The following is a 24,003-nucleotide window of genomic DNA, read 5'->3' as shown; positions in this document are numbered from 1 at the left end:
CCCTCTGAACCCGGGGTGCCGGGCTGTATGAGAACCCGGGCAAGCTGCCAGGTTCAGCCGCTTCCCCGGCACCAAGGCCCCTGCCCCCTTGCCCTCTTCCTCCACTCCCTGCCATGTTCCCATGGTTAGAAGCATTTCCTGTGGGGAGAATGAACGGGCGCATCCCAGGCCTTTCCAGCTACCTCCCCAGGCCAGGGCTTCCCCGGGCTGGGAGGGATGGGGCCTGCTGGCTGACACTTCCCAGTCCAGCCTGGAATCCCAGAATTGCACAGTTAGAGCAGGCTTTAGCCACACCCGGTCAGTATTTCCTGCTGGGAGGGCCACAACCTGAATGCAGGACACCTGGGGCTGACTCCAAAACCCCCCTCTTTCTGTCCGGCTGGGCGGCCTGCCTGGGACCTTGGGGACAAGTTCTGCCTGCCATCCAGGATCTGTCCCACACCATCTGCTGGCCCCATTCTCACACCCTCAACACCTCTGCCCTGGACCACTGCAGTCACCTCGATGCCCGGGGTCTCTCGTCCCTCCCGTCCATTCTCCACAACGCACAGCTGCCGAAATGAATTCCCCAAAATGCAATTCTGACCATATCAGACCCACAAAAATGAACCCACCCTCCAAGAGCCAGAGGCTCCCCCTGGCATCACTCCCACGCTCCTCCATCCTCTCCCAACCCATCTCTGCAGAATCACTTCACAGCAAATCTTGAATTCTATCCCTTGGTGAATTCTCCAGTTCAACCAAACTGTCCTATTCGCTGTTCCCCAGAATTCCTTATTCCTTCCCAGACCTCGGTCTCTGCCTGGAACGTGGTCCCCGCCTTGCTCTCCCCCTCCCTCCTCACCTCCCCTCAGACTTCCCAGCAACCTCAGCCTAAGGATCTCTCTCTCCCTCCCCAGCTCAGCTGATAGTTAAGGTATCTGTCTCTCCGAAGAATGTGAGCCCTGTGAGGAAAAAGACAGGGCTGAGCTCCATAGCCCCCATCCTTCTTTTGAATGCCTGGGGACTGGCACATAGGCAGGAAAAGGCAAGGGAAGTGGGACTTCCCTAATTGGCCTGTTCCTCTCTTCCAGATCTGGGGATCGTCCCGAAGTTTTTCTTCATTTACAGAGGATACAATTCTCAATACAGCACTCAAAAGGAAACAACAGGTATCCTTGGCCCCATTTGAAAGATGAGGAGACTAAGGCCAAACAACTAGTAATTATCAGAGGCAGGATTCAAACTCATACCTCGTCTGACTTCACAATCTGTAAAATGCCTGAGCTGGGCACTGGGAGGGAATTCTCTAACGATTTTAATGTGGGTTATTGTAATTCCAAATAGACCGGCTTTCATTCATTCATTTAATGAACGTATTAAGTGACTTCGGAGTGCACCACTGAAGAGAGATGAATCTCCTGGGGCTCCCTCCTAGGGAGAGCTTTCCATATGCTGCTGGATCTGTGATCTAGTGGAGATAAGTATTTCCTACTAGCCATCAAACAGTCACTCTATAAGCATTTTAATGGGCCTACTAGATGCTAAGTGCTGAAGCTGCAAAGATAGAAAGCAAAACAAAATGGTCCCTGTCTCCGAGGAGCCTCCATTCTAAGGAAGCAGACACCTGACACTGGATACAGAAAAAATCATAAATACAAGGTATTTATAATACAAGATCTCATGTAGAGGTGATCTGAGGAAAACAGAGAATTTTAAGGACTGAAACGAGGAAGAAAAGCCTTGAGGATGACCTGGGCAAAAGCACAGAGATGGAAGATGGAGAGATGTGGCAGGAAGACAAGAAAAAACTTGAGCCACTCCTCTCTCTACCCCCCCAAAACAAAAACCCCACAAAGGACAAAGTGAGATGGCAGTGAAAAAGCAAAAAGCTTAGACCCAAGCTGGTAGAGGTCAACAGAAGTCCTTAGGGGTAACAGGGAGCCAGTGAAGTTTATTGAGTAGAGGAGTGAATGCAATTCAAACTCATTCACATCCCCTCCTCTGCTCTAAGTCACTCTTTAATTTCTCCAGAAGATTTCCACCCAATATTCTGAAGCCTCCATATTAAGGGGGTATCATCCCAAGCTGCCACTCCACAGGGACAAAGTGAGCATGCCAGTGGCCCCAAGGGGTCTCCATGATCTAACCCTCACACTCACCCAGGACTAGGCCACCTCCTTTTCCATCTAACTTCCTTCTGGTTTCATCCTTTGCCCCACATCTCTTACATAATTCTCGCTTGGTGACATCCCACAGTTTGAGCCTGCCATGGGCCTCTCCATTGCCCTTTGGACAACTTCCAACTTCCATTCTTCCCAGAACACAGCGTTCCATGGCTGGTGGCCATACGCCATTATTCAACAAGCACCATTCTTAACAAGTTGGGTCCTTGTTTGAGAGGAAGCCTGGGGTGATGAAGACTCTTCAAGCAGTTCCCCAAAGGCCAACCTGCCCTCCCTCTCTGGTTCTCCCAGGGTCCACCATCTAACCCATGCTAAGCCCTCCAAGCCGACTTGTTGACGATTCCGGACCCGGCTCATCGGCCATTGGCCACATCTGTCTGAGATTCTTCCATCGAAGTAACAAAGGCTTACATAGTTAGAACAATGGGCATTCTTCATCATCTCAGCTTTCCCAGTGTGGATGGCTCTGATGAAATACCAACCCCTTCTGAAGAATACCTTTCCTGGCCTCCTCTGCCCATCATCCTCCAGAGCTTTCACCACCAGAGTCAATCAGGCCCATCCTCTCCACAGGTGTCCATGTCCCTCGACTTTCCAAATCTGTACCTTTGCCCAGGCCATCCTCTAGGCTTTTCTTCCTCATTTCAGTATTTAAAATTCTATTTTCCAAAACAAAACAAAAAGAAAACCCTTCAGAATCTGATGAACACGTTTGCTTTTTTAAAAATTTCTCTTATGCATTTCTTTCCTATCTCATGCTTTTCTCTTTCCCCTTAATCCTCATTCCTCATACAGAAAATCACTGCTCTAACAATATGTCTAACACAAATGTGAATGTATAACATCCGCCTGACTTTCATCACTGAGGAAATTGGGTACCTTAAAAAATACACATATGTGTAAGGATGAATGTTGAAAAACTTTCGTAATATGTACCTGGAAAAATAAAAATAAATAAAATTCTCTGTTTTCCTCAAATCACCTTCAAAATAAAGCCTTTTCTGAGCCTCTCCCTCATTACTTTGGATTTATGATTTATTCTGTATGGTTGTCTCCCCCATTAGGAAGCTCCTTGGATTGCTCCACTAGACTATAAGCTCTGTGGGGGTGGTCCCCCCAGTTTTCTTCTTTCCGGTTTAGGCATAGTTGGCAGGCTGTGTGTTGGCTTTCTTTGGAAAGTGAGGCCAGAATTCTCTGTCCAGTGGGATCTATACTTTCATGCTAAGCAGGATCTACAAATGTTTTGGGAAGGACTGGTATCGACAGTTTGGCGGCAGGACTTGTCTCAGGGTGACATCGCCATAGTCCCCTCTGTGTCCCAGCCCCAAGATCAGGACAACAGAAAGCCACAGGAAACCTCCCTGATCATTCTCTAAGGAGGGAAGGCGGGCTTGGCTCTTCCAGCCCAGGAAAACACTTTCACTACAGCTTGAAGAGCGACCAGGAAAAGAGGGGATTTCATTCAAGCCTCCCTTCAATCCACAAGTCTCTATTCATGACCTTTTGGTGCCAAACTCCATGTGAGGGGTCCAGGATAACCGATGATGATGATGTTTGGCCTTCCTTCTCCAAGATGACAAGGGATAATTATGAAACAACAAAAGAAACCACCACAACCATTCCTACCCTCAAGGAGGATCTGCAGAAAAACAAGCCGATACACACTTGTAGACAATTCACAGTCAACAAAACAAATAAATGAAGTCAAAATATATGAAAGTAAATACAAAGGAGCCAGGAAAGTGGACAGAGTTCCAAGTCTGGAATCAGGAAGACCTGAATTCAAATTCAGCCTCGGGATACCTAGTTGTGTGACCTTCCACAAGTCTCTTAATCCTGTTTGCCCCAGTTTCCATATCTGCAAAATGAGCTGGAGAAGGAAATGGCCAACCACTTCATATCTCTGCTAAGAAAACTCCAATGGAGTCACAGAGTCACACATGACTAAAAAAACAACTGAGTTGAGAGGGTCCCACCAATTGGGGAAATCAGAATGGTTCTCCTGGAGGTGGTGGCTCTTGAGGTGAGGAGGAGGAACATTCCCCAGAGGTAGAAGATGAAATGTCAGTTAAATTGGAGAATGGAAAATTAAGCCTATTTGACTGGAAGGTAGATTAAGGGGAAGTAACATAAAATCAGCCTCAAATGATGGACTGGATGGTTTTAAAGGTCAGACTGAAGTATTTGGCTCCCAGAAGCAGAAGGGGAAATCCCCAATGCTTCGTGAGCAGTTGTGTGGAGGGTGGGCTAGAAAGAAGAAAGAGGAGGGAGTAGAGGCAAGGAGGCCTAATGATCAATAATCCGGTGAGATGGTGAAGGTCTGGACTGGGGTCTCAGTGAAAAGAAGCAGGCAGATGGAAGAGGCATGGTAAATGGAGATACAAGGAGCCATGGTGACTGACATGGTGACTGATGTGGGATCAGGGATGCCTCGAAGGGGGCACTGGTCAAAAATGAGGAAATTTTGGAAGTGGGAGGTCTGGGAGCAGAGATAATGAGCCTGCTGAGGTTGGGATTGTGGAGTTGGAGATGCCTGTGAGACATCCTATTCCAGATACCGAAGGTGGGGGTTCAGGTCTGGCATCCCTGGATGTGGTGGGATGTCTCCTCTCTGAGCTATCCTCATCCTGTTTGTTCACAAGGAAATGCTGGCGGCTGAGGGCCTCCTGTTATCCGACCTTGGAAGCTGCTGACGAGCTTGTCCAGCCTGGGTTGGGGACCAGCATCTACACAGCTGACCTTGGATAAGGGGAAGGAAGAGATGGGGAAGCAGTTAGGGCTGGAGGTTGGCAGGAGACTGGGGAAAGGAAGTAAGAAACAACCCAAGGAAGAAGAAATCACATTGAGTTCTGGGGGGTCATTTCAGGACACAATGGTCCCTGGAAGCCAAAGTGGGACTGGTATAGTGCTTTGTGGAGTCCACAGAATTCCTGCCCTCTCTTCTCTGTTCTTTGCAGGTCCTGGGAGGAGTGGTAAACCCTGTTGGAGCTTCCCAAGATCTCTGATGTCCCCATTCTCCTAATCCCTTTTAATTTCCCCTTCTCTATTCTAGCTAGGCCTTGGGATTCCTAGGGTGAAGGGCAGAGACCAGGGTCCAGAAAAGGTCTCAGAAAGTTCTTGGAATAGAAACTTCTGGACCCTCCCCCAAAGCTCCTTTTATGTCCAGCCTCTCAAAGCCCCAGCTGCCCAAGGACTTCCACTCTGACCAGACCCAGATGCACAAACATTGTCCTCAGGAATTTTTAGGGTCTTTCTATGGGCCAAGTGCTGGGGATATAAAGGCCAAAACTGGTCCCTGTCCCTTTCTCAATCTGATGATTCCAGGATCCCAAGATCATGTGAGAAGATCTGAGAGGTCGGCTAGTCCAACTCCCCACATTTTGTAGAGAAAGAAATCGAAACCAAGCAGGGTTAATGACCCAAGGTGCCACAGATGAGACTCCAGGTACTTTAGGTCTGGCTCCCTGGGCAACTTCTCAGTTCTAGAACTGAGAGAGAAACAGAGATCACCTAGTACATAGCATTTTAGTGAAAAGAAACTGAAATCCAAAGAGTATGTCTCCAAGTCTTGCCAGGAATCTCAGGTCACTCCCTAACCTCTGCCCTCCAGAACAGAAACTCCTTCCCATTCCCTCCCCTCTCACTGCAGTACATAGTAGGTCCTGGGGGAAGGACTGAGCATCCTCAAAAGGAAAGGGAGCTGGTGCCAGGCTTGACCTGGCCTGGCACCTCCACCTGATTCTGGGTCAGATCCTGGGCCAGGTGAAAGGAAGCTGGCCTGTCCTCTTCTTCCATTCCCTGACCCACTCAAGTTCTGATGACAACTGATGCTCTCTAGGGAGAAAGCAAGAGTCACTGAGAGGAAGGAAGAAGCAAGCCCAAGCCCAGCCTCTTGTGGCAGATGAATGGGTGAGGTGGGGCCCCCATCCCCCAGAAGTTGACCCTTAGGCAACCCAGGGTCTCCTCAGGCCCCCAGGTAGCCACTCCTTTGTATGATGGAGCACCATCTCCCAGACTCCTTTGTTTGAGGAAACCCCAAGGAAATGCCTCTGAGATTGTGGGACTATAACAGAGAAAAGTGGGCAAGAGATGTTGAGAACTAAGTCGGGAAGATGCCATCAGCAGGCAACTGAGTGGTCTCATTCAAATTCTAGCTCTAACATTTATTGAATTATGTGATGTTGGGCAAGTCTGACTCCCTCTCTGAGCCTCAGTTTCTGTGAAACCTGCATTTCCTTCCTCACTCAGAAATTATAAGGCAGTCAGAGTAACTAGAATAATGGAATTAGAGTCAGGAGAAGAGAGACAGAGATGCTACCAGAGTCATATGTGGCTCTGAGCAAGTCACTTTCCCTCTCTGATTCTCAGTTTCCCCAACTGTAAAATGGGGATGAGCTTACCTGTACTTCCTACCTTGTCAGATAGGATTAGTTGGAGTCAGACCACTTAGATTCGCTTCCCACCCTAATCTGACCATGGACAACACACTTCTCTGAGTCTTCTTAGATTAATTCATTAATTAAATTATTTAATTAGTAATAATGATTCAATTAAAGAGTTCTTGAAAGGGCATCTTTACTAAAGTAGGTGCTCCCTGGCCAGTGAGTCACTCAACCCCCTGGGACCTGAGCTTGGGCGAGGAGAGGAGATGAGAAAGACTCCTTCCCCCACTCTCTATAGCAGAAGAGAGGACATGTAGCCTGAGCTCCAGGCCCCTCAACTTCCCGAATGAGCCTCCTGGGGAAAGGCCAACAGCAGGCGGACAATGTCACATCCTGGAAGCCGTGACTATCTAGTTCCTGGGCTGCATCATCAGCTTCCTCTCACATCAGCAAGCCTGGGATTTTTAGGGGAAGCTCAACTCTGCCAAGAAACAGCCAAATCCTCACCCGTAGAAAAGGACTCTGGGCCTCCTCCTCCTCCTCCTCCTCCTTGCTATGGGCCAGGGAGAGGCCACTATTTGAAGAAGACAAACTCAGAGAACTAGGAATAAGACAAAATAGGGCAGAAGAAAGGCAGCAGGGTGTAAACACAGGACTAGGGCAAGGTCCAAGGAGAAAGGGGTGGAGGGGCTTTGCTTGGAGTGGCAGTGGGAAGAGCAGAGAATTGCCCCAGTTTGGCTAGGGTATAGAGTCCACAGACAGAAAAGACTGGAAAGGTAGGGCCATGTCAGAGTGCGGAGGCCAAAGGGAAGAGCTCGACTGAAGATGAGGCAAAGTTTTATAAAGTGGATTCTAGTACGCGTTGGAACAGTCCGGACCATAAAAACCCAAAACCCAAATCAGCTGCAGCTGGTGACCTGTAGGAACTAAGGCAAGCTGAAGTAGATAGACAAGAAAACAACGTCCTTCATGCCTGCAGCGGTGCACAAGGGAGCACAACGATAATATCGCTTGCAGTGTCACTAAAACCAAGTTCATGGGGGGGGGGGGGGTAAAGTCCCTTATCTCCTGGTTCTGAGGCCAGTTAGATGTCTTTGTTTTTGCAAGGCAATTGGGATTAAATAAACCAGCCCAGGACCACACAGCTAGTAAATTTAAGAACTCGGGTTCTCTGTCTCCAGGGCTGATGTTCTACCCACTTTACTACCCCAATGGCCTGATTCATATCTGGTCACTGGACCCAGAGGACTCCCAGAGGAGAAAGTGAAACTGGTGACTTTAGCACATACCCCTCACTCATCAGTTTTGCTTGGCATGGCCTCATCTCCCTGATGTCATGGTTTTCTCTGAGAACAAAAGACAAACATCATCAATATAATGACCAAGATTGTCTCGAGAGAGAGCCCTCCCTTCTTGAGTAAAAAGGACTATAGAGATGGAACGTTATATCAACGTCATCTTCACAAATGCTATCCATCCGCAACTCCTCTCAGCAGTTCAGACATCAAGGACAAGCCTGGAGACCCATTATGGCCAAAACCATCCACATCCAGAGGGGAGAAACAAAGCCACAGAATCGGAATGTGCACTGTTCACTTTTTCCCAACTTCTCTTGTCGTTTTTCTTCCTGTCTCATGGTTTTCTTTCTTTCCCCTTAGTCCTAATTCCTCTTACACAAAATGACTAATATGGAAAAATGCTAAAGGGAAGTATGCTAAACACCTTTGCAGCCAATTGCAGCCAAGGGGATGGGGAGGAAAGGGAGGGGGTAGAAAAATGTGTAACATAAATCTGCAAATGGAGGATTGTCAGGAAACTTTCAATATCATTGAAATAAAATATCACTTTTTTAAAATGCTGAACTGATTCTTGGTTTCTCTTTTGTATTTTTTTTAATTAAAAGGGACAGTTCCCTGGGCAGGGAATGCGGAGAAATTTGGGGGGGGGGGGAGGTAAACAGGTGATGTTAAAAACAGAAGAGATGAGGAGTGTCTAGGTGGTGCAGTGGATAGAGCACCAGCCCTGCACCGGCCCTGGAGTCAGGAGGACCTGGTTCAAATCCAGTCTCAGACACTTAATAATTACCTAGCTTTGTGGCCTTGGGCAACTCACTTAACCCCATTTGCCTTGCAAAAACCTAAAAAATAAATTAAATAAATGAATGAATGAATAAATAGAATAAATAAAAGAGATGAAAGAGTAAACAGATTTAAAGTGTTCCAAGGGGGAAGGGGAACAAAAGAAAATGGATTACACAAGTTAGAGAAAAAAACAGCATCCCATTGTAGATAATGATGATAATAGCAATAATTAGTGGCATTTATACAAAGCAAACCACACCTTTACTAATATCATTTCATCTTAGCCTCATAACAATCCTGGGATATTGAGGCCATTATTATCCCCATTTTATAGGCAAAAAAGCTGAGGCAGAGATTTGTGTCTTGGCCACAGTCACACAACTAGTAAGTCTGAGGCAGATTTGAACCTTAGAGTTGGGGAGATCTGAGTTCAAATTCTGCTGTGTGACTTTACTATTCGGTGTCCTTAGGTAACTCTCTAAGACTGTATTACAAAGGGGTTCTGAAACAATCTACCGAGTAGAAGTTTCCACCACTTGAGTTCTCCCAGTGGACAAAATCCATCCTGTCATCCATCAGTATTTCTTTAGGCTGACTAAAATATGTCACCAAGCCCTATTCTCTAGAGGAGGGATGCAACGGGAACATGGAGATGATCAGTCCCTGGCCTCAAGGAGTTTACAGTTGAAGCAATGGAGGAAGCAACATGTATGTAAAGAGACACATTTATTATTCTATACAGATTTGCATACTGTCTCCTCCATTAGACTTTGAGCTTCCTAAAGGCAGTGACTCTTTTTGCATATTTTACAAAGGCATCTAATACATGTTATTTGATCTGATTTTATTTACAGAAATATGGCAAATGGAAAACTTTGAAGTAATGGGGAAAGATTAACTTTATTTTTTTTTGTGGGCAACTGAGTTAAAGTGACTTGCCCAAAGTCACACAGCTAATAAATATGTGTCTGAGGCTGGATTTGAACTGAGCTCCTCTTGATTCCAGGGACAGTACTCTATTCACTGGACCATCTAACTGTGCCTTTAATTCACTTTTTAAAAGATTCTGACCTAGGAAACACCAAGTAAAAATAAATGTTCCCATATACAATGCAGAACAGAGAGTGGGTTGCATAGAATACTGTAAGCTATGTAGAGCCTGCTTTTCTTTTAAAAGTATATAATAAATTCAACCTGTAATTTTCAAAGCTATCCTGTCTGTCTATGATTCCTTCTGGCCTGTTTTCTTCTCTAGATTTCCTTGCCCTTCCACCTCCTCCTTCCCAGGCACACCCCCCCCCAAAAAAAAACCCAAAGTTTTATAAGGATATGAAGGAAAACCATTCAGATGCAGGGTCTGGTTCTTAGAATAGAGAAGGACACTTATTGAGTATATCTGAAAATCAGAACCAGATCTACACGTCTCCTTGAACCAATCAAAACTTTTCCACCAGAGGCTGGATCCCACCCAAGCAACTGGGTAAAAGGGAGAGTTATCTCAGTTTAACTCTGTGTGTTAATGTGGAGGGGGAGGGGTGGAATGAGATTGTGAGTGTCTGAATCCTAGAACAGTCTGGGAGCAATGGGAGGACTGAGTTCTGGCAAGGGGGAGATATGAAGGAATGTCATTGCTTCTACTGGCATCTTGGGAGAGGAGGATCTGAGAGAAGCTCCAAGTTCCTCTCTAGCCACAAATATAATGTACTCTATTGTCCACTGTCCGGTTACCAAAATGTTTCCAACAAATTGAATTTTGCCTCAACCACAAAGGAAAGAGAAATAAAGGTATGACTGGATCGGCTATAGGTTGGGAATTTTCCTCACTGAAGCCTCAGAGCAACTGTGATTGAACTCAAAGCTTTCCACCTAAAATAAACTCCCTAAGGAGGAAAAAGGAAATAGTTTTGCCCTTCCCCTTACTTGCTTGAAATGAAGAATTAGCTTCTCATTTATACTTGGTTTTGGGGAGGAGTCATACAACTAGCGATTCACTGAGATCAAATTTGGACTCCAGATCCCGGTGCCAGAATCCGGGGCCACCATTAGCTGCCCTAATTCACTCGTGGTGTCCATATGCACTGTCGCCTATTTAAAACAGGTCTCTCCTGACACCCCCAGAAAGGATACATCCAGTGCTCAGACTCGCCGAATTTCAAAAAGTCACATGTACAAAGGATAATTAATAGCAATCACTCTAAAGTAGGGGCTTGGACTCAAGGATCCGATTTCCCCTTAAGCCAGACCCAAGGGTCCCCAAATTCTCCTCTGCTTTCTAATCCGGCCTCCCCGCTCCCCTATCCAAACACTGATATGCTGTAATAGCCTTCAGTTTTATCTGTAAAATGGAGATAATGATCTTACTCCATTTCACGACTGCTGTAGGGGAAAGGAACAATAGGTACAAAGTTCGACGGTAGTAAATGAACCTTTAGTTTCTTGTAAAGCTCGGATCCAGTGTCGCCTTCGACATGATGGACTGGAAGAATCCTTTGTCCAGTGTTTTCCGGGCCGCCCTGGCCAGGCAAAGCTTAAAGAAGAAACAGGGCTCCTTAGGGAGCTTACATTCCATCAAGGAAAGATAAGGCAGCTCACTGGGGAGGGAGGATGCTTGTTCAGTCACCCCCCAAACCGCAGGTGTGGTGTTAAGGGCTACAAATAGCTCCTTTAGGGAAGGGGACGGGGCAAGAGGAAGAGGAAGAGATGGCTTTCCCTGCTGGCTGGACGGGTCGGCAATTCTGGGGTGGGCCGCAAGCTGGGACCAGCCACGAGTGGGTTAAACTAACTAGTTGGTAGATCGTCCTTCACCAGCCAGCTCTTGGGCTGAAGCTGCAGAGAGTGTGGGCTAACTTCCCCAGGGACAGGAGCCTCGGGTTGGCAGACATAGGGCAGGAGTGGGGCGGTCAGAGTGGTGGGATGGCCTGAGAGGTGGGATGGCCTGAGTACTGGGCTGGTCCGAGAGGTGGGATGGTCCGAGAGGTGGGATGGTCCGAGAGGTGGGATGGCCTGAGAGGTGGGATGGCCTGAGTAATGGGGTGGTCTGAGAGGTGGGATGGTCCGAGAGGTGGGATGGTCCGAGTCGGGGCCCCGGTCTCTTCCCCCAAACAATGCTGGTGCATCTTGTACCTAGCTATGGCTAGGCAATATGGCCATTTATATATGACCATGCTCCAGGCAGAGTAGCCCGAGAGCCTGGCTGGGCAAGCCCGGGAAGACGTGGGTTCCAGTGCTGCCTGGCTCCGCTGTGTGACTCTGGGTAAGCCCTTCGCCTCCCCTGCCAGTCGGACCTCTGGTGGTCAGTCCGGAATAATGGGTACAAAGGGGACGTAGGAGGATGTAAGGAAACGAGAGCTGAGGCGCCGCGGGGGAGGACGCGCAGGCTTCAGCAGCTTCTCGGCCCCCCCTCACAAGCCGACCCCCAAGGCCAGGAGTGACCCAAGGCTCCGAGGGGCCTGGGGGGGGGCCGGATCGAGTCCTCCCCGGGGGCTTCCTGCCCGCCCCGTCGGAAGAGCGAGTCCTTGCGGGCCAGGACTGCGTGTGCCCCCGCGCCCCCGCCTGGCACCCCGCGGGCCCCGCCTGGGCTGGGGCAGGCTGGATCTCCACTGATGGAGAAGGGGCGATGCCTTGGGGGGTCGGAGCTCTCCGGACAGCGCTGCTGGGGTCCCCGGGGCCCTCCCGCCGGGCCCCCCACTCCCTCCTGCCCCTCTCCCCCCACCCCGAGGGCCCGGCGGGAGGGCTGGGCAGCTGGCGGGGCGGGCCGGGCCGCCAGAGCTAGGGCGCCCATTGGCTGGTGGGGGCCCCGGGCGGGGCCCGCGGGGGCGGAGCCGCTGGCCCCCGGCCTGGGAACAGTTGGGTCCCAGCTGCCGAGTCTCCGTCCCGCCGCCGCTGCTCGTCCGGAGCGGATCCAGAGCCGAGCGGACCAGGACCCGGACCCGGACCCGGACCCGGACCCGGACCGGCACCGCCCGGCTCGGCCGCGAGCACCCCCGGTAAGCCTCAGGGTCCGAGCGGACCGCGGGCCAAGCTACGGAATTTCCCTGGCTTGGGGGGGGGGGGGGTCCGACCCAGCCCAAAGCACGGCGTGGGGGGGGCGTTGGGCCCCCCGATCGTCCCGCCCCCTCCAGTCCCGCCCCTTGCACTTGAGGGCCCCCTCTTCCCGGAGTCGCCCGGTGCTCCACTCCCCCTCCCGCCCCCCCCCCCCCCCGCCCCGGCCAATCTCGCCCCTTCCCCCTTTGGGGCTCTCCCAGCCCCTCCCCAGCCTGGGACAGCCCCCTCCGCCTTCAGTCACCCTCCGGAACCCGACTCCCCGCCCTCTCCCTGCTCTCGGGGGGGGGGAGCACCCCGTATTTTTAGAAACGGCTGAGGTGTGTGCCTATCTTTAGCCGTGCCCTGGAGCGGATCCGGGCCGGGCAGGGCAGGGCAGGGCAGGGCAGGGCTGGCAGCGCCCACCCGGGGACCAGAGAGGGTCCCAGGAGGAGAGGAAGCCCCCAGCTGGGGCTCCCCCCCCAGGCGAAGCTGGCGACGGCCCAGGCTGCCCCCCCTTCCTCTCTGCGGTGGGGGTCTCATACCGACCCTCCCCCCCCATTCAAAGGGAAAACCCCACGGGCAACGGGACTGCAGGCTCGAACTCGCAGCCCAGCACCAGGCTGCCTCCCCCCCACCCCGCCCACCGCTGGAACCCCGAAAGGACCAGGCCCCCGGAGTTCTCACCCCGTCCCCGGGGCTCTCCGTACGCGGTGGGGGTGCGCGTCGCCATCTAGTGGTCCCCTTAAGTTCGCGGCTTGGCTCGGGACCCTAAGGAAAACCGGGGTCGCTAAGAGGAAATTCTCATCCAAAAGAATCCCAGGCCTCTGGGGAGTTGGGGTAAAGACAGTGACGTGTTACCTGTGGGTGTGGATCACAATTCAGGGAAGGAAACTTGCAGAGGAACCCCGACTGACGGTCGTTGGCTTGGGGTCCTAAGCCTTAGTTTCCTCCTCTGCAAAATAAGGAGGTTGGGTTTGGTGACCTCTGAGGTTCCATCCAACCATTCCGCGATGCCCCCTTCATAGAGCAAAGTTGCAAAGGACCCATGAAGCCACGGAATCCAGTGCTAGAGAGCAGAAGCTGGGGCTAGGAGCTTGCTAGTGGCTGCCACCAGGCCTCTCAGTCATCCTCAGAGCTGCAGGTCAGCACACTTTCCCCAACAGAAAATGTTCCATTGTGAGGAGGGCAGGTGGATACTAACATTCATTCATTCATAAAGTTTTGGGGTAACAGGCAAGGATGGGGTGGAAACAAGTCCAACTTGGGGCTGGAGGAAAGCCCTAGGAAGGTCCCAAAAGGAAAAGGGACTCCTCCAGTCCCAAACTCAGGGCCTCCTTCCTCACCATCCCTGGTGGCCTGCCTTCCACAAGCCTCGCTCCCTCATCAGATGTGAGCCAGATGACAGAGACCTGCTTGGGGCTTGATACTCACAGGCCAACTGGGAGGAACCGAGCAGAGCACCTCCCCATTCCACTCTTTCCCTGTTCAACCTCACATCTGGAAATGGGTGGACACATCTGGCCCAGAATGAGGCAGCTGTCTGGCAAACAGTTCTGCCCACCCATGGGCTTAGTTTGTTGTGGAAACGCTTCATCTCTGGGAACAGTTTAATAGTCTCTCAGCTGAGAGAGACAGGAGGCTGCCACCTGCTTTTGGGGTGGGCATGGAGTAAGGATAGAGATGGATCTAAGACCTGAACTCTAGAGTTAAAGGGGGGGGATACTGCAGGTTTGGGGTGACCTGCTGTTGACTCATCCTTGCTAGAAGGAAAAGTGGTCCCTTGCTTGGGGACAGGATTTCAAGTATTCTGGAGGTTTCCTGGCCTGCCAGCTGTGGGGGTAGGGCCTGGCCCATCTGGTTCTGACTCCCCTATATTTTCCACTGTTCCACACTTAGCCCTCAATGGAAAATCGGGTCAGCCATGTGCATCTTGTCAACGAGCATATCTCCTCTTTTCTGGGCTCCCATACAAATGAGGTACTAGGAGGAGGCTGCAAGTGGTCTCCCCTCCTCCCCCAATGGGGTTGACTGAGCCTTTGGAAGCAGCTAATCCAGGTGATCAGGCTAAACTCCAGGCCACACAGAACTACTGTTGTGGATGGCATATGGACATCAGGGCAAGGGAGGTAACTTGTGGTGGAAGGCACTTGGCCTGGATTATTAGGAGCTGGAAGTTAAGAGGCCTGGGTTCCAGTCCAGCTTTGCCACAGTCTTGCTATGTTATCTCAAGCACAAGTCCCTTCTCTTTGATTCTCATTCCTCCTTTAAGATGAAGGGGGTAAGGGCAGTCAGGTGGCACAGTGGATAGAGTACTGGCCCTGGAGTCAGGAGGACCTGAGTTTAAATCTCATCTCAGACATAATAATTACCTAGCTGTGTGACCTTGGGCAAGTCACTTTAACCCCATTACCTTGCAAAAATTTTAAAAAAATTAAAATTAAAAAATATATATTCCTTTAAATAAATAAAATGGGGGGGGGGTGATGCTCAATCCAAAAGGCTCACCTCTGACAGTCTCTACACTCCCTAAAGTGTTCTAAGGTCTTCTAGATTGTCTTCCTCCTACTTCTAGGATCTGAGGTTCTTCTCCCTAGCTGGGAAACCAGAAGTCCCCTTACTCTTGTAGGAATGTGTCAAAGGGTGGCTTCTGTTGGGATCCAGGACAAGAAACATGAACAGATCCCCACAGAGTGGCCAACATTCACTTGGTTCTCTTCTCTTTCAGAGGGTGGCAACTTCCAGCCCTGTGGATCCAGGCGAAATTATCATTTGCCCATTGAGGAAGCCAGGCAGGAGAGCTACCTCCTGCTACCAGCTGAGACGTACCACTGGCTGCTGCACTGCCCATCAGCCGTGTCCTCCACTTGCTGACTTCTTGATCAACTTTGGCTCATTAGCTGTTGGCCTCTTTGGTCCAGTTTCCATTGGTCTATCTACAAGGGGGGAGGAGGCTTGAAGGTAGAAATCTACCCTATTGGGGACACCGGTCCTTGCTCCCCTGAGCTCCCTGCTGTGGATGGTATGCTGATATGTCTACCAAGGTGCCCATCTACTTGAAGCGGGGCAGTCGCAAAGGAAAGAAGGAGAAGCTGCGGGACCTGCTATCATCAGACATGATTAGTCCACCACTGGGTGACTTCCGTCACACCATCCACATTGGCAGTGGTGGGGAGGGTGACATGTTTGGCGACATCTCCTTCCTACAGGGAAAGTTCCATTTGCTGCCTGGCACAGTGGGTGAGGGTCCTGAGGAGGAAGATGGCACCTTCAACCTCCCTTTCCAGTTTGCCCGGACCACCACAGTCTGTGGGCAGAAGCCCCCGGGGCTCTCTGATGGGCATTCCCCTCTACTCAAGAATGCCATCTCCCTCCCAGTCATTGGTGGGCCCCAGGCTCTCACCCTGCCCTCAGCCCAAGCCCCACCTAAGCCACCCCGGCTGCACCTGGAGACTTCACTGCCAACCTCCCAAGAGAATGAGGGCTTGGAGGTCTGGAGGACTCAGGAGACTGACTCTCCCCTGAACCAAAATGGCTTCATGTCTGAGCAAGCAACTGAGGAACCGTTCCTGTCCCAAGCCAGCTCCCTCCTTTCTCTCCATGTGGACCTGGGTCCTTCCATACTGGATGATGTCCTACAGATCATGGACCAGTCCCAAGACCTAGACAGAGTGGAGATGCCCACATAAACAAATGCCTCTGGGAACAGGGCAGGACAGGCTGGTGGTGTTAGGCTTGTGGTGAGCGCGTGGTTGGGGGGGGTGGAGAGAGACAGTCAAGTATGCCTGTGTTTATTAGCTACTCAAGCCTTCACTTCTGTGATTGTAGGGCAGATCATTTCTCACTTGTGCCCCAGTTTCCCCCCACATTGTTTGAGAGAGACCAGCAGAAAAGCCCTTTGCACTCCTTAGGACAAACAGGTGCCAGGAAAGCAGCCCATTCTCACTGAGACTGCCTAAGTCGGGTTCTCAGATATCCCAGCTGCCAGACGTTTCATAGATGGGAGGGTGACCCAGTTCTTCCTTCCCTCAGCCATGGCCAGGAGATAACCAGGAGAAAGCTCAGAAAAGGCCTGCAGGAATCCATCTAGCCGTGGATGGGGGTGGGGGATACCCAGCCTCTAGATTCTGGTAGCCCCTCCCCTCCATACACTCTAGACTCTGGTTACTCCCCCCCACCCCAGACTTACAGGCAACATGGCTATGGTCAAGGCCTCCCCCTTTCCTAGCCCCCTCCTGACTTACAGTGAGCTGTGATTGCAATAAACCATGCTGGATCAGTAACAGCCTCTTCTGCCTCAATCTCCTTCCCTGTCTCCCCATCTCAGATTTGCTTTGAGCTCAACCAACTTGTATTTGAGAACTGACAACAAAAGGCCAGATCCCGAGGGATGGCCAGATAGGCAGATGGCATAACTCCTGCCTCTAAGTCATCTCTAATCATAGGGTTTAGAAGTTGTCTAACCTACAGAACAGGGACTTGCAGACAGCTTTTCTGGTGACAAACAGCATTTTTGCTTAAATCCCCAACTCTGGCTGCCTCTCAGCTCTCTGGGGAGACTCAGTGAGCATATTAGAATGGGGCTAAGCTCCATGAGGGCAGGGATCATGCCTATCTTCTCTTTAATGCTTTCTTTGGAATTCTTAGGGCCTTGAATACAGCAGATATGTAATAAATGCCTGCAGAATAAATGGAATGAGTAACAAGAGATAGGTCAGATTGCGGGATGCAGACTGGGAGATGGGATACCATAGATTTGAAGTCAGGACACCTGGATTTGAGAGACTTGGGCAAGTCAGTAGCCAGTCCTCTCAGGGTCCATCCTGTATTATATGTCTCATGATTTCAACCAGGCTAGTTTCCCCAAATGCTCTCTGGGTGGTTTCCTCCACTGTGTCTGCTTCCCTCCATTTCCTGTCCCCTCGTCAGACAGAGGGCCTGTCCCCCACCCTAGTTGGGCTGCTGGTTCCTCTGTGGCATCCTGCTGAACCCCTGATAACAGCCGCCATCCCCTCTGTGCCTCATAATCCTTGGGTGGATGGGGGTTGCCAGGACAACTGGATTCTGCCTTTCCCCAGGAGCATCAGGCCTTGCTGATAAGGGCAGGCCTAGAGAAGAAAGGATGCAGGGTGAGGGGAGACTAGCTTGGATGGGGGGCACACTGGCCTGAGAAACGAATGCCAATGAAGTGAGTCTTAGGCATAATTTAATCACATGCTGACCCAATAGCAGGAATTCTTGAGAGGCTGAGATAGACTTAACCTTGCCTAGCTTCCCATAGATCTCCTGTGGAGGTCCCACCCACCAAAGCATCTTGTGAGGACCCAGGCATTGCTTCCCATGCCTTGACCAGCACCTCCTTGGTCATACAGCTCTCACCACATCTTGTAAGCAATTCGTCAATTCCAGCATTTTTTGTGGGACAAAACATGAATCTGGGTGATTCTTCACTTGCCAGAGTTTACAAAGGACTGGAAAGTAAGGCCAAGAGGCCTTTAAGAAGCAAGTAATTCTATCAGAATGCATGTTCCTAGTATCCAAGGCCTGTCTCATTCAAGTGCCCAAGCCCTAGACCTGAGGGTGGCTGAGCGGCCATCTCGTCCAGGCCTCTCCTTTTACAGACAAGGGAAACGGCCCAAAGAAGGGAGAGGACTGCTCCCCCAGGGTCATGACTAGTGAGCAACAAAACTGCAATTCGAATCCAGATCTAGTTCCAAACACTTTGCACCAACCTAAACCATCCTTGAGTGGTAGCTCCCTGTCTTGGAGGATAAGAGATCAGGCCTGGCTGCCTGGGACCTGGCCCAGCTCCTTCACCAACTGCTCAGTCAAGGCTACTGTGCTTAAATGTTTTCTCAGTGCAGGTACTGACAGGGAAAGTGCCCCCCGGGGTCCCCTAGCAGCAGATGGGTTGTTTCATTGGGGTGGCCACTCTGAGCCTCTGAATGATTAAAGGCCCTTGGACCAGAGAGTTAAACTAGGCAGAACTCTCCCAGACCTGACATGGCAGGTTTTCTGTTCCCAGGTCCCTTTCATGGGACCCTTCCAGTTCAATTTAAAGCCTGAAAATGGGATTGGATTCCTGAAATGGGAAGAGGAGGAATGAAAGTTCCTTTGCACTTTTCACTGCCTCACCATCAAGGACTTAGATCCTCCTTACCGCCTCACCGTTATCAACCATGTCCTCTCCGTGCCCCACCCCTTCTCCTACTCTCTGCCTCCTTCAGCTTAGAATACCTGACACCCTCCTTTGCCTGAGCATGGACAGCATCATTTCCGCATGGTCCATGTCAGCCCTCCCTCCCTTTTCTTTAGTCAGGACTGTATCAGGGCTGCTCAGCTCTTAGAAGGGAGGCCTGGAGGGTGAGTTGTGATTTTTTTTTGATTGCTTGATTTTTTTCTGACTCTTCATAAACCCATTTGGAGTTTGCTTGGCAAAGACATTGTAGTGATTTACTATTTCCCTCTCCAACCCATTTGACAGATGAGGAAACTGAGGCAAACAAGGTTAAGTGACTTGCCCGGGATCATAGGATCATAGAGCTGGCAAGTAGATTTGAATTCAGAAAGAAGAGTCTTTTTTTTTTAGGTTTTTGCAAGGCAAACAGGGTTAAGTGGCTTGCCCAAGGCCACACAGCTAGGTAATTATTAAGTGTCTAAGACCGGATTTGAACCCAGGTCCTCCTGACTCCAGGGCCGGTGCTTTATCCACTGCGCCACTGAGCCTCCCCAAGATGAGACTTTTGACCAGGTCTGGGACTCTACACTGTGGCACCCCCTACTTGCTCCTAATTTTTACTTGGGTCTTATTTGTCCACATTTGGACTTCACTTTCCCTTTGAGACAATCTCTTTGAATGTACTTCTTGTCACCACAGAAGGAGCAGCATCAGGGGATGGAATGTCATTTCTAACAATGGCTTAGATAGAGGACAAGATGGCAGGTTTCTCAGCGTTGCAGAGGACACAAACCCAGCAGGGAGAGATCACCCTGCATAACAGGGTCCAGACAGATCCTGGACAGTTCAGCTGCTGGGGCTAATCTAAGATGATATTTAATAAGGATAGATAGAACAGTCTTAGCTTGGACTCAGAAATCAACTTCACAAGTTACAAGAGGGCGAGGGTTGGACAGTAGTTTGAGAAAGAGATGAAAGTTTAAGTGGACCACAAGCTCAATGGGTAGCTAGGTTGTGCAGTGGATAGAAAAACCTAGCCTGGAGTCAGGAAGACTCAGCTTCCTAAGTTCAAAACCAGCCTCTGAAACTTGCTAGCTGTGTGACCCTGGGCAAGTCATTTGCCCTTGTTTGCCTCAGTTTCCTCACATGTCAAATGAGCTGGAGAAGCAACTGGAATCACTCCAGTATGCCCCAAATGAGCTCATGAAGAGTTAGACATGACTGAAAACAACTGACCAAAGACCACAGGCCCTGTTAGGGGAGATGTCTGTGTCCAAGATTACAGGGATCATCTCACTGCGCTATGGTGGTCAGACCACATAGAGAGTTCAGTTCCAGGGGGCCATATTTTGGCAAGGAAGTTGATAGAGGGCTCAAAGGAGGGCAATCAACTTAGTGTAGGGCCTCCTCACACCTCTGTCCTCACATGCAAGACTCTTTACTTTCTCCACATTGCAAATGCCAAAGCCACTGGAGTCAGCCCCACCACCTTTGTGAGATGCTCATTCCTCCTTAGCTGCAGAAGAAACAGGGCTGAATGGGTCAGACTCAGAGGAAAGTTGACTATCCAGGGTCACCCTCTCAGAGGAAGGCTCTGACCTGCCAAGGACCCCATAATCAATCTCTCAGTCACGGTCCAAGCTGATGTGCCATATTCTTCCAATCCTCTATCCTAGCTCACTGTCTAAGTACAGTGGGGTCTCTCCGTCTATCCATGGCACATAGCCAGATGGAGCAGTTCTGCGGCCTTGGAACAATGCTGAGCTCTGTTGGGGGTTGGGTCAAGCAGCCAGGGAGCTGACCTGGGTGCCAGAAAGATGCCTCTGACACATGATGGCTTCTGTGGCACAGTGGGAAAACAGAGCTCTGGGCCAAGAGTCAGAAAGACTGTTCAAATCCAGTCTCAGGTACTTAATAGATATGTGACTCCGGGCAAGTCATTTAACTTCTCAGTGAGTCGGTGGATATTTATTAAGCGCCTGATTTGTGCCAAACAATATGCAAGACTTTGGGCAAGTTACTTAACTCCATTGCCTTGCAAAACAAAAACAAACAACATGCAAACAAATATGTCTAAACATACTTTTAGACTATAAATTTGAGATAATCGTCAGAGAGGAGGCATTAGAATTAAAAGGTACTGGATTCCTGTGAAAGAAATTCTAGGTCCAGTCTACTCTGATGGTGGTAGAGTTCTGGAGTCTCCCAAGTTGAGTGCCTTGGAGCATGGGGATGGGCGAAAGGGTTACCTCAGTTTGCCCAAAACATAAATAATAAAGGCAGAAGTGTGATGAATGACACCAATGAGATCGAATGGGTGTGGGTGGTATGCAAGGAAACAAGGTGCTAAAGATGCTAACAGAGAGGGTTCCCCTGAGAAAGGATGAGAGTTCAATCATGCAGTGAGAGTGATGAACAGCCCCCATGTGCTACTGGTGAGTTTAACCATGTAATTTAGTTGGAGTCTAAAGTTTTTGGAGGCTACAAATACAACATCCATCTGGAACTGGGTCCCATAGCCATGTCGTGAAGAGTTGGGAGTCATCCAGGGTTCCCTTCCTCAATCAGCTGGGCCTTTGTATTTGTCACAACACTTCTGGACCCCATTCTCACCACCACCACCTAAAAAGTCAGCTGATTGGATCAAAGCTTCCTTTCAGTTCAATAAGTGAATCTAACCAGACCAGCTAGAGCCTCAGTGCCCCCTAGTGTCTGACTGAAAATACTCAACTCCAACTGAGTCACATACTTGAGTCATTCTAGTTATAATCTCCCCGGGGCTCTAGAATGCGGGACATCCATTGTCCTCTCCATGTGCCATTCAGGGGATTAGCTATACCTACCCATTTCGAGCCTTAATTTACTTCACAAATACCTTTCGATGCAATGGGAAGAACACAAATAAATTATACCAACACATAGATCCTCTCTGAGGAAGGGCCTCCTCACACCTCTGTCCTCACATGAAGGGCTCTTTACTTTCTCCACATTGCAATTACCAAGGCCACTGGGGTCAGCCCCACCACTTTTGTGAGATATTCATTCCCCCTTAGCTGCAAAAGGAACTGGGCTGAATGGGTCAAACTCAGAGGGAAGTTGACCCCCCCTCAGAATGCCCCCAGAAGGCATCCCCCCTCCACCAGTCCACTACTTCTAACCTGACAGGTGGCAATAATACTCAACTCCAGCCCTCTGAAGACCTGAGTAAATACTGCTTTGGTCAGAGTTTATCGATGTTTTCCTTTACATTATTGTGGCCATTCTGTTTTACTTCTCTTGGGACTGCTAACTGTATTTCTGAATTTCTCCAAATTCTTCATATTCATCATTTCTTTTGCTTTTGCTTTTGTTTTAAGTTTTTGGCAAGGTAATGGGGTTAAGTGGCTTGCCCAAGGCCACACAGCTAGGTAATTATTAAGTGTCTGAGGCCAGATTTGAACTCAGGTACTCCTGACTCCAGGGCTGATGCTCTATCCACTGCACCACCTAGCCGCCCCCATATTCATCATTTCTTATTGCACAAAATTAGTTTGTTTTTTTCCTTTCTGAGACTTCAGTGTGGTTGATCTGTAAGTACCAATATTGGGGGTCATTTTTTGGCTACAACAAAAAATGCTGTTCAAAATATTTCTATATCTATGACTCTATTCTTTCTTTGATTAATTTCACTGGATTTTATTTTCTTCCTCTTTTTTTATTCTTTGGTTTTCTGGGAGAGATGTATGTGTTGGGGGGGTAGATAACAGTGAGAAAAATAAGTGATCTAAAAATAGAAAATGTCCACCAAAAAGCCATTTAAAGCCTCCAAAAGAGTCGTACTGCCAAGAACAAGGAAAGTAAGAGTCCCTAGTCAGACCCCAGCTGAAGCGATGTGTTAAGTTCTGGGTGCTAGAGTTTAAGAAGGATGTTAATCAACTGGTGAGCATCCATAGGGAAGTTGACCAGCATGGGGAAGGGCTTTAGGAGCACCAGTCCTGGAGTCAGAAGGACCTGAGTTCAAATCCGGCCTCAGACACTTAATAATTACCTAACATGGGACCTTGGACAGGTCAATACATAAAAAGGAAGACCTGTTGAAGAAACTGGGAATGTCTTCCTGGAGAAGGGGGGATTTGAGGAGCTGTGGAAGAGGGATCAGTCTTGTTCCATTTGACTCTGGATGGTTTACTGGGCCTGGATTAAGAAAAACTTATTTTCCAGAGTTCAAATCTTGACTTCAGACACATTAGCTGGGCAAGTCACTTAATCCTATCTGCCTCAGTTTCCTCATCTGTAAAATGATCTGGGGAAGGAAATGGCCAACCACGCCAGCATCCTTGCCAAACCCTCAATGAGGTCGTGAAGAATCGGACATGACTGAATGCCCTCTAGAGGGCAGAACCAGGAACAACAAGAGGGAAGAGTTAAAGAACCAAATTCTGTTTGAAATAAGAAAAGATTTCCTGAAAGTTCAGTTCAAGATTCAGTTCACTGGTGGTATGGGCCACCTTAAGAGGTAGTGAGTTTCCTATCACTGAGGTCTTCCAGTAAAAGCTGTTCGACTGTTTATAGATTGAGATTCTTGATTGTATAAGGATTAGACTTGATGGCCCCCGAGGGTCCCTTCCAATTCCAAAAATATTCTTGCACCTGAAACAACTGAGTTCTGACCTCCTAGAGTAGATTCAGAGCTTAAAAGGGCCCTAGAAGTTCCTGAGGCAGATTTAGATTCAGATCCTGCCATTTATAAGAACCTAAATTTTAGGTAATATTTCTATGTAGTCCACACTGCTCTAACTTTAAAATGACTTCATCTAATCCTCACAACAACCCTGCCAGGAGTAAATGCTATTAGCCTCATTTTATAAATGAGGAAACTGAGGCAAATGACAAAAGTGACTTGCTCATGGTTACAATCATGTATGGCCAGATTTGAACTCAGGTGTTCCTGACTCTAGACCTAGCACTCTATCCATGCTACATGCTATCCACCTTAACTTCCTGGGACTCAGTTTCCTCATTTACTAAATGCTAATAAAGATACCTCCAGTCTCACTTCACTTTTCTCCCGTAATATTTGGAGTTAAAAGAGGGCTTCAAAATTATTGGATACAAACCCTTCATTTTACAGATGAGGAAACTTGGGTCCAGGGAGAAAGGTGGCAGAGCTGGTCTTCTAAGCCAGGTTCTCCCAACTC

General features: G+C 49.3%; 1 protein-coding gene across 2 annotated transcripts; it reads left to right on the top strand.

The window, feature by feature from the left end:
* The first annotated feature begins 12,556 nt into the window (after nucleotides 1–12,556).
* Nucleotides 12,557–23,637, top strand: CDC42EP2 (CDC42 effector protein 2). 2 transcript variants are annotated; one of them, XM_074231099.1, is made up of 2 exons: nucleotides 12,557–12,614; nucleotides 15,377–23,637. In XM_074231099.1, the coding sequence occupies exon 2, from the start codon at nucleotides 15,681–15,683 to the stop codon at nucleotides 16,335–16,337; it is 657 nt and encodes a 218-aa protein (XP_074087200.1). In that variant the 5' UTR covers nucleotides 12,557–12,614; nucleotides 15,377–15,680; the 3' UTR covers nucleotides 16,338–23,637. The 2 variants fall into 2 exon arrangements, with proteins under 2 accessions (XP_074087200.1, XP_074087199.1); XM_074231098.1 differs by lacking the exon at nucleotides 12,557–12,614 and adding an exon at nucleotides 13,355–13,792.
* The last annotated feature ends 366 nt before the right edge of the window (nucleotides 23,638–24,003 follow it).

The sequence above is a fragment of the Macrotis lagotis genome, chromosome 3 (genome assembly GCF_037893015.1).
Source record: "Macrotis lagotis isolate mMagLag1 chromosome 3, bilby.v1.9.chrom.fasta, whole genome shotgun sequence".
Classification (NCBI taxonomy): Eukaryota; Metazoa; Chordata; class Mammalia; order Peramelemorphia; family Peramelidae; genus Macrotis; species Macrotis lagotis.
The sequence above is the reverse complement of the archived record's forward strand: the minus strand, read 5'-3'. Positions and strand labels throughout refer to the sequence as shown.

Bases quoted from the DNA above. Each gene is read 5' to 3' on its own strand.
- CDC42EP2 (XM_074231099.1), top strand. From the start codon at position 15,681: ATGTCTACCAAGGTGCCCATCTACTTGAAGCGGGGCAGTCGCAAAGGA.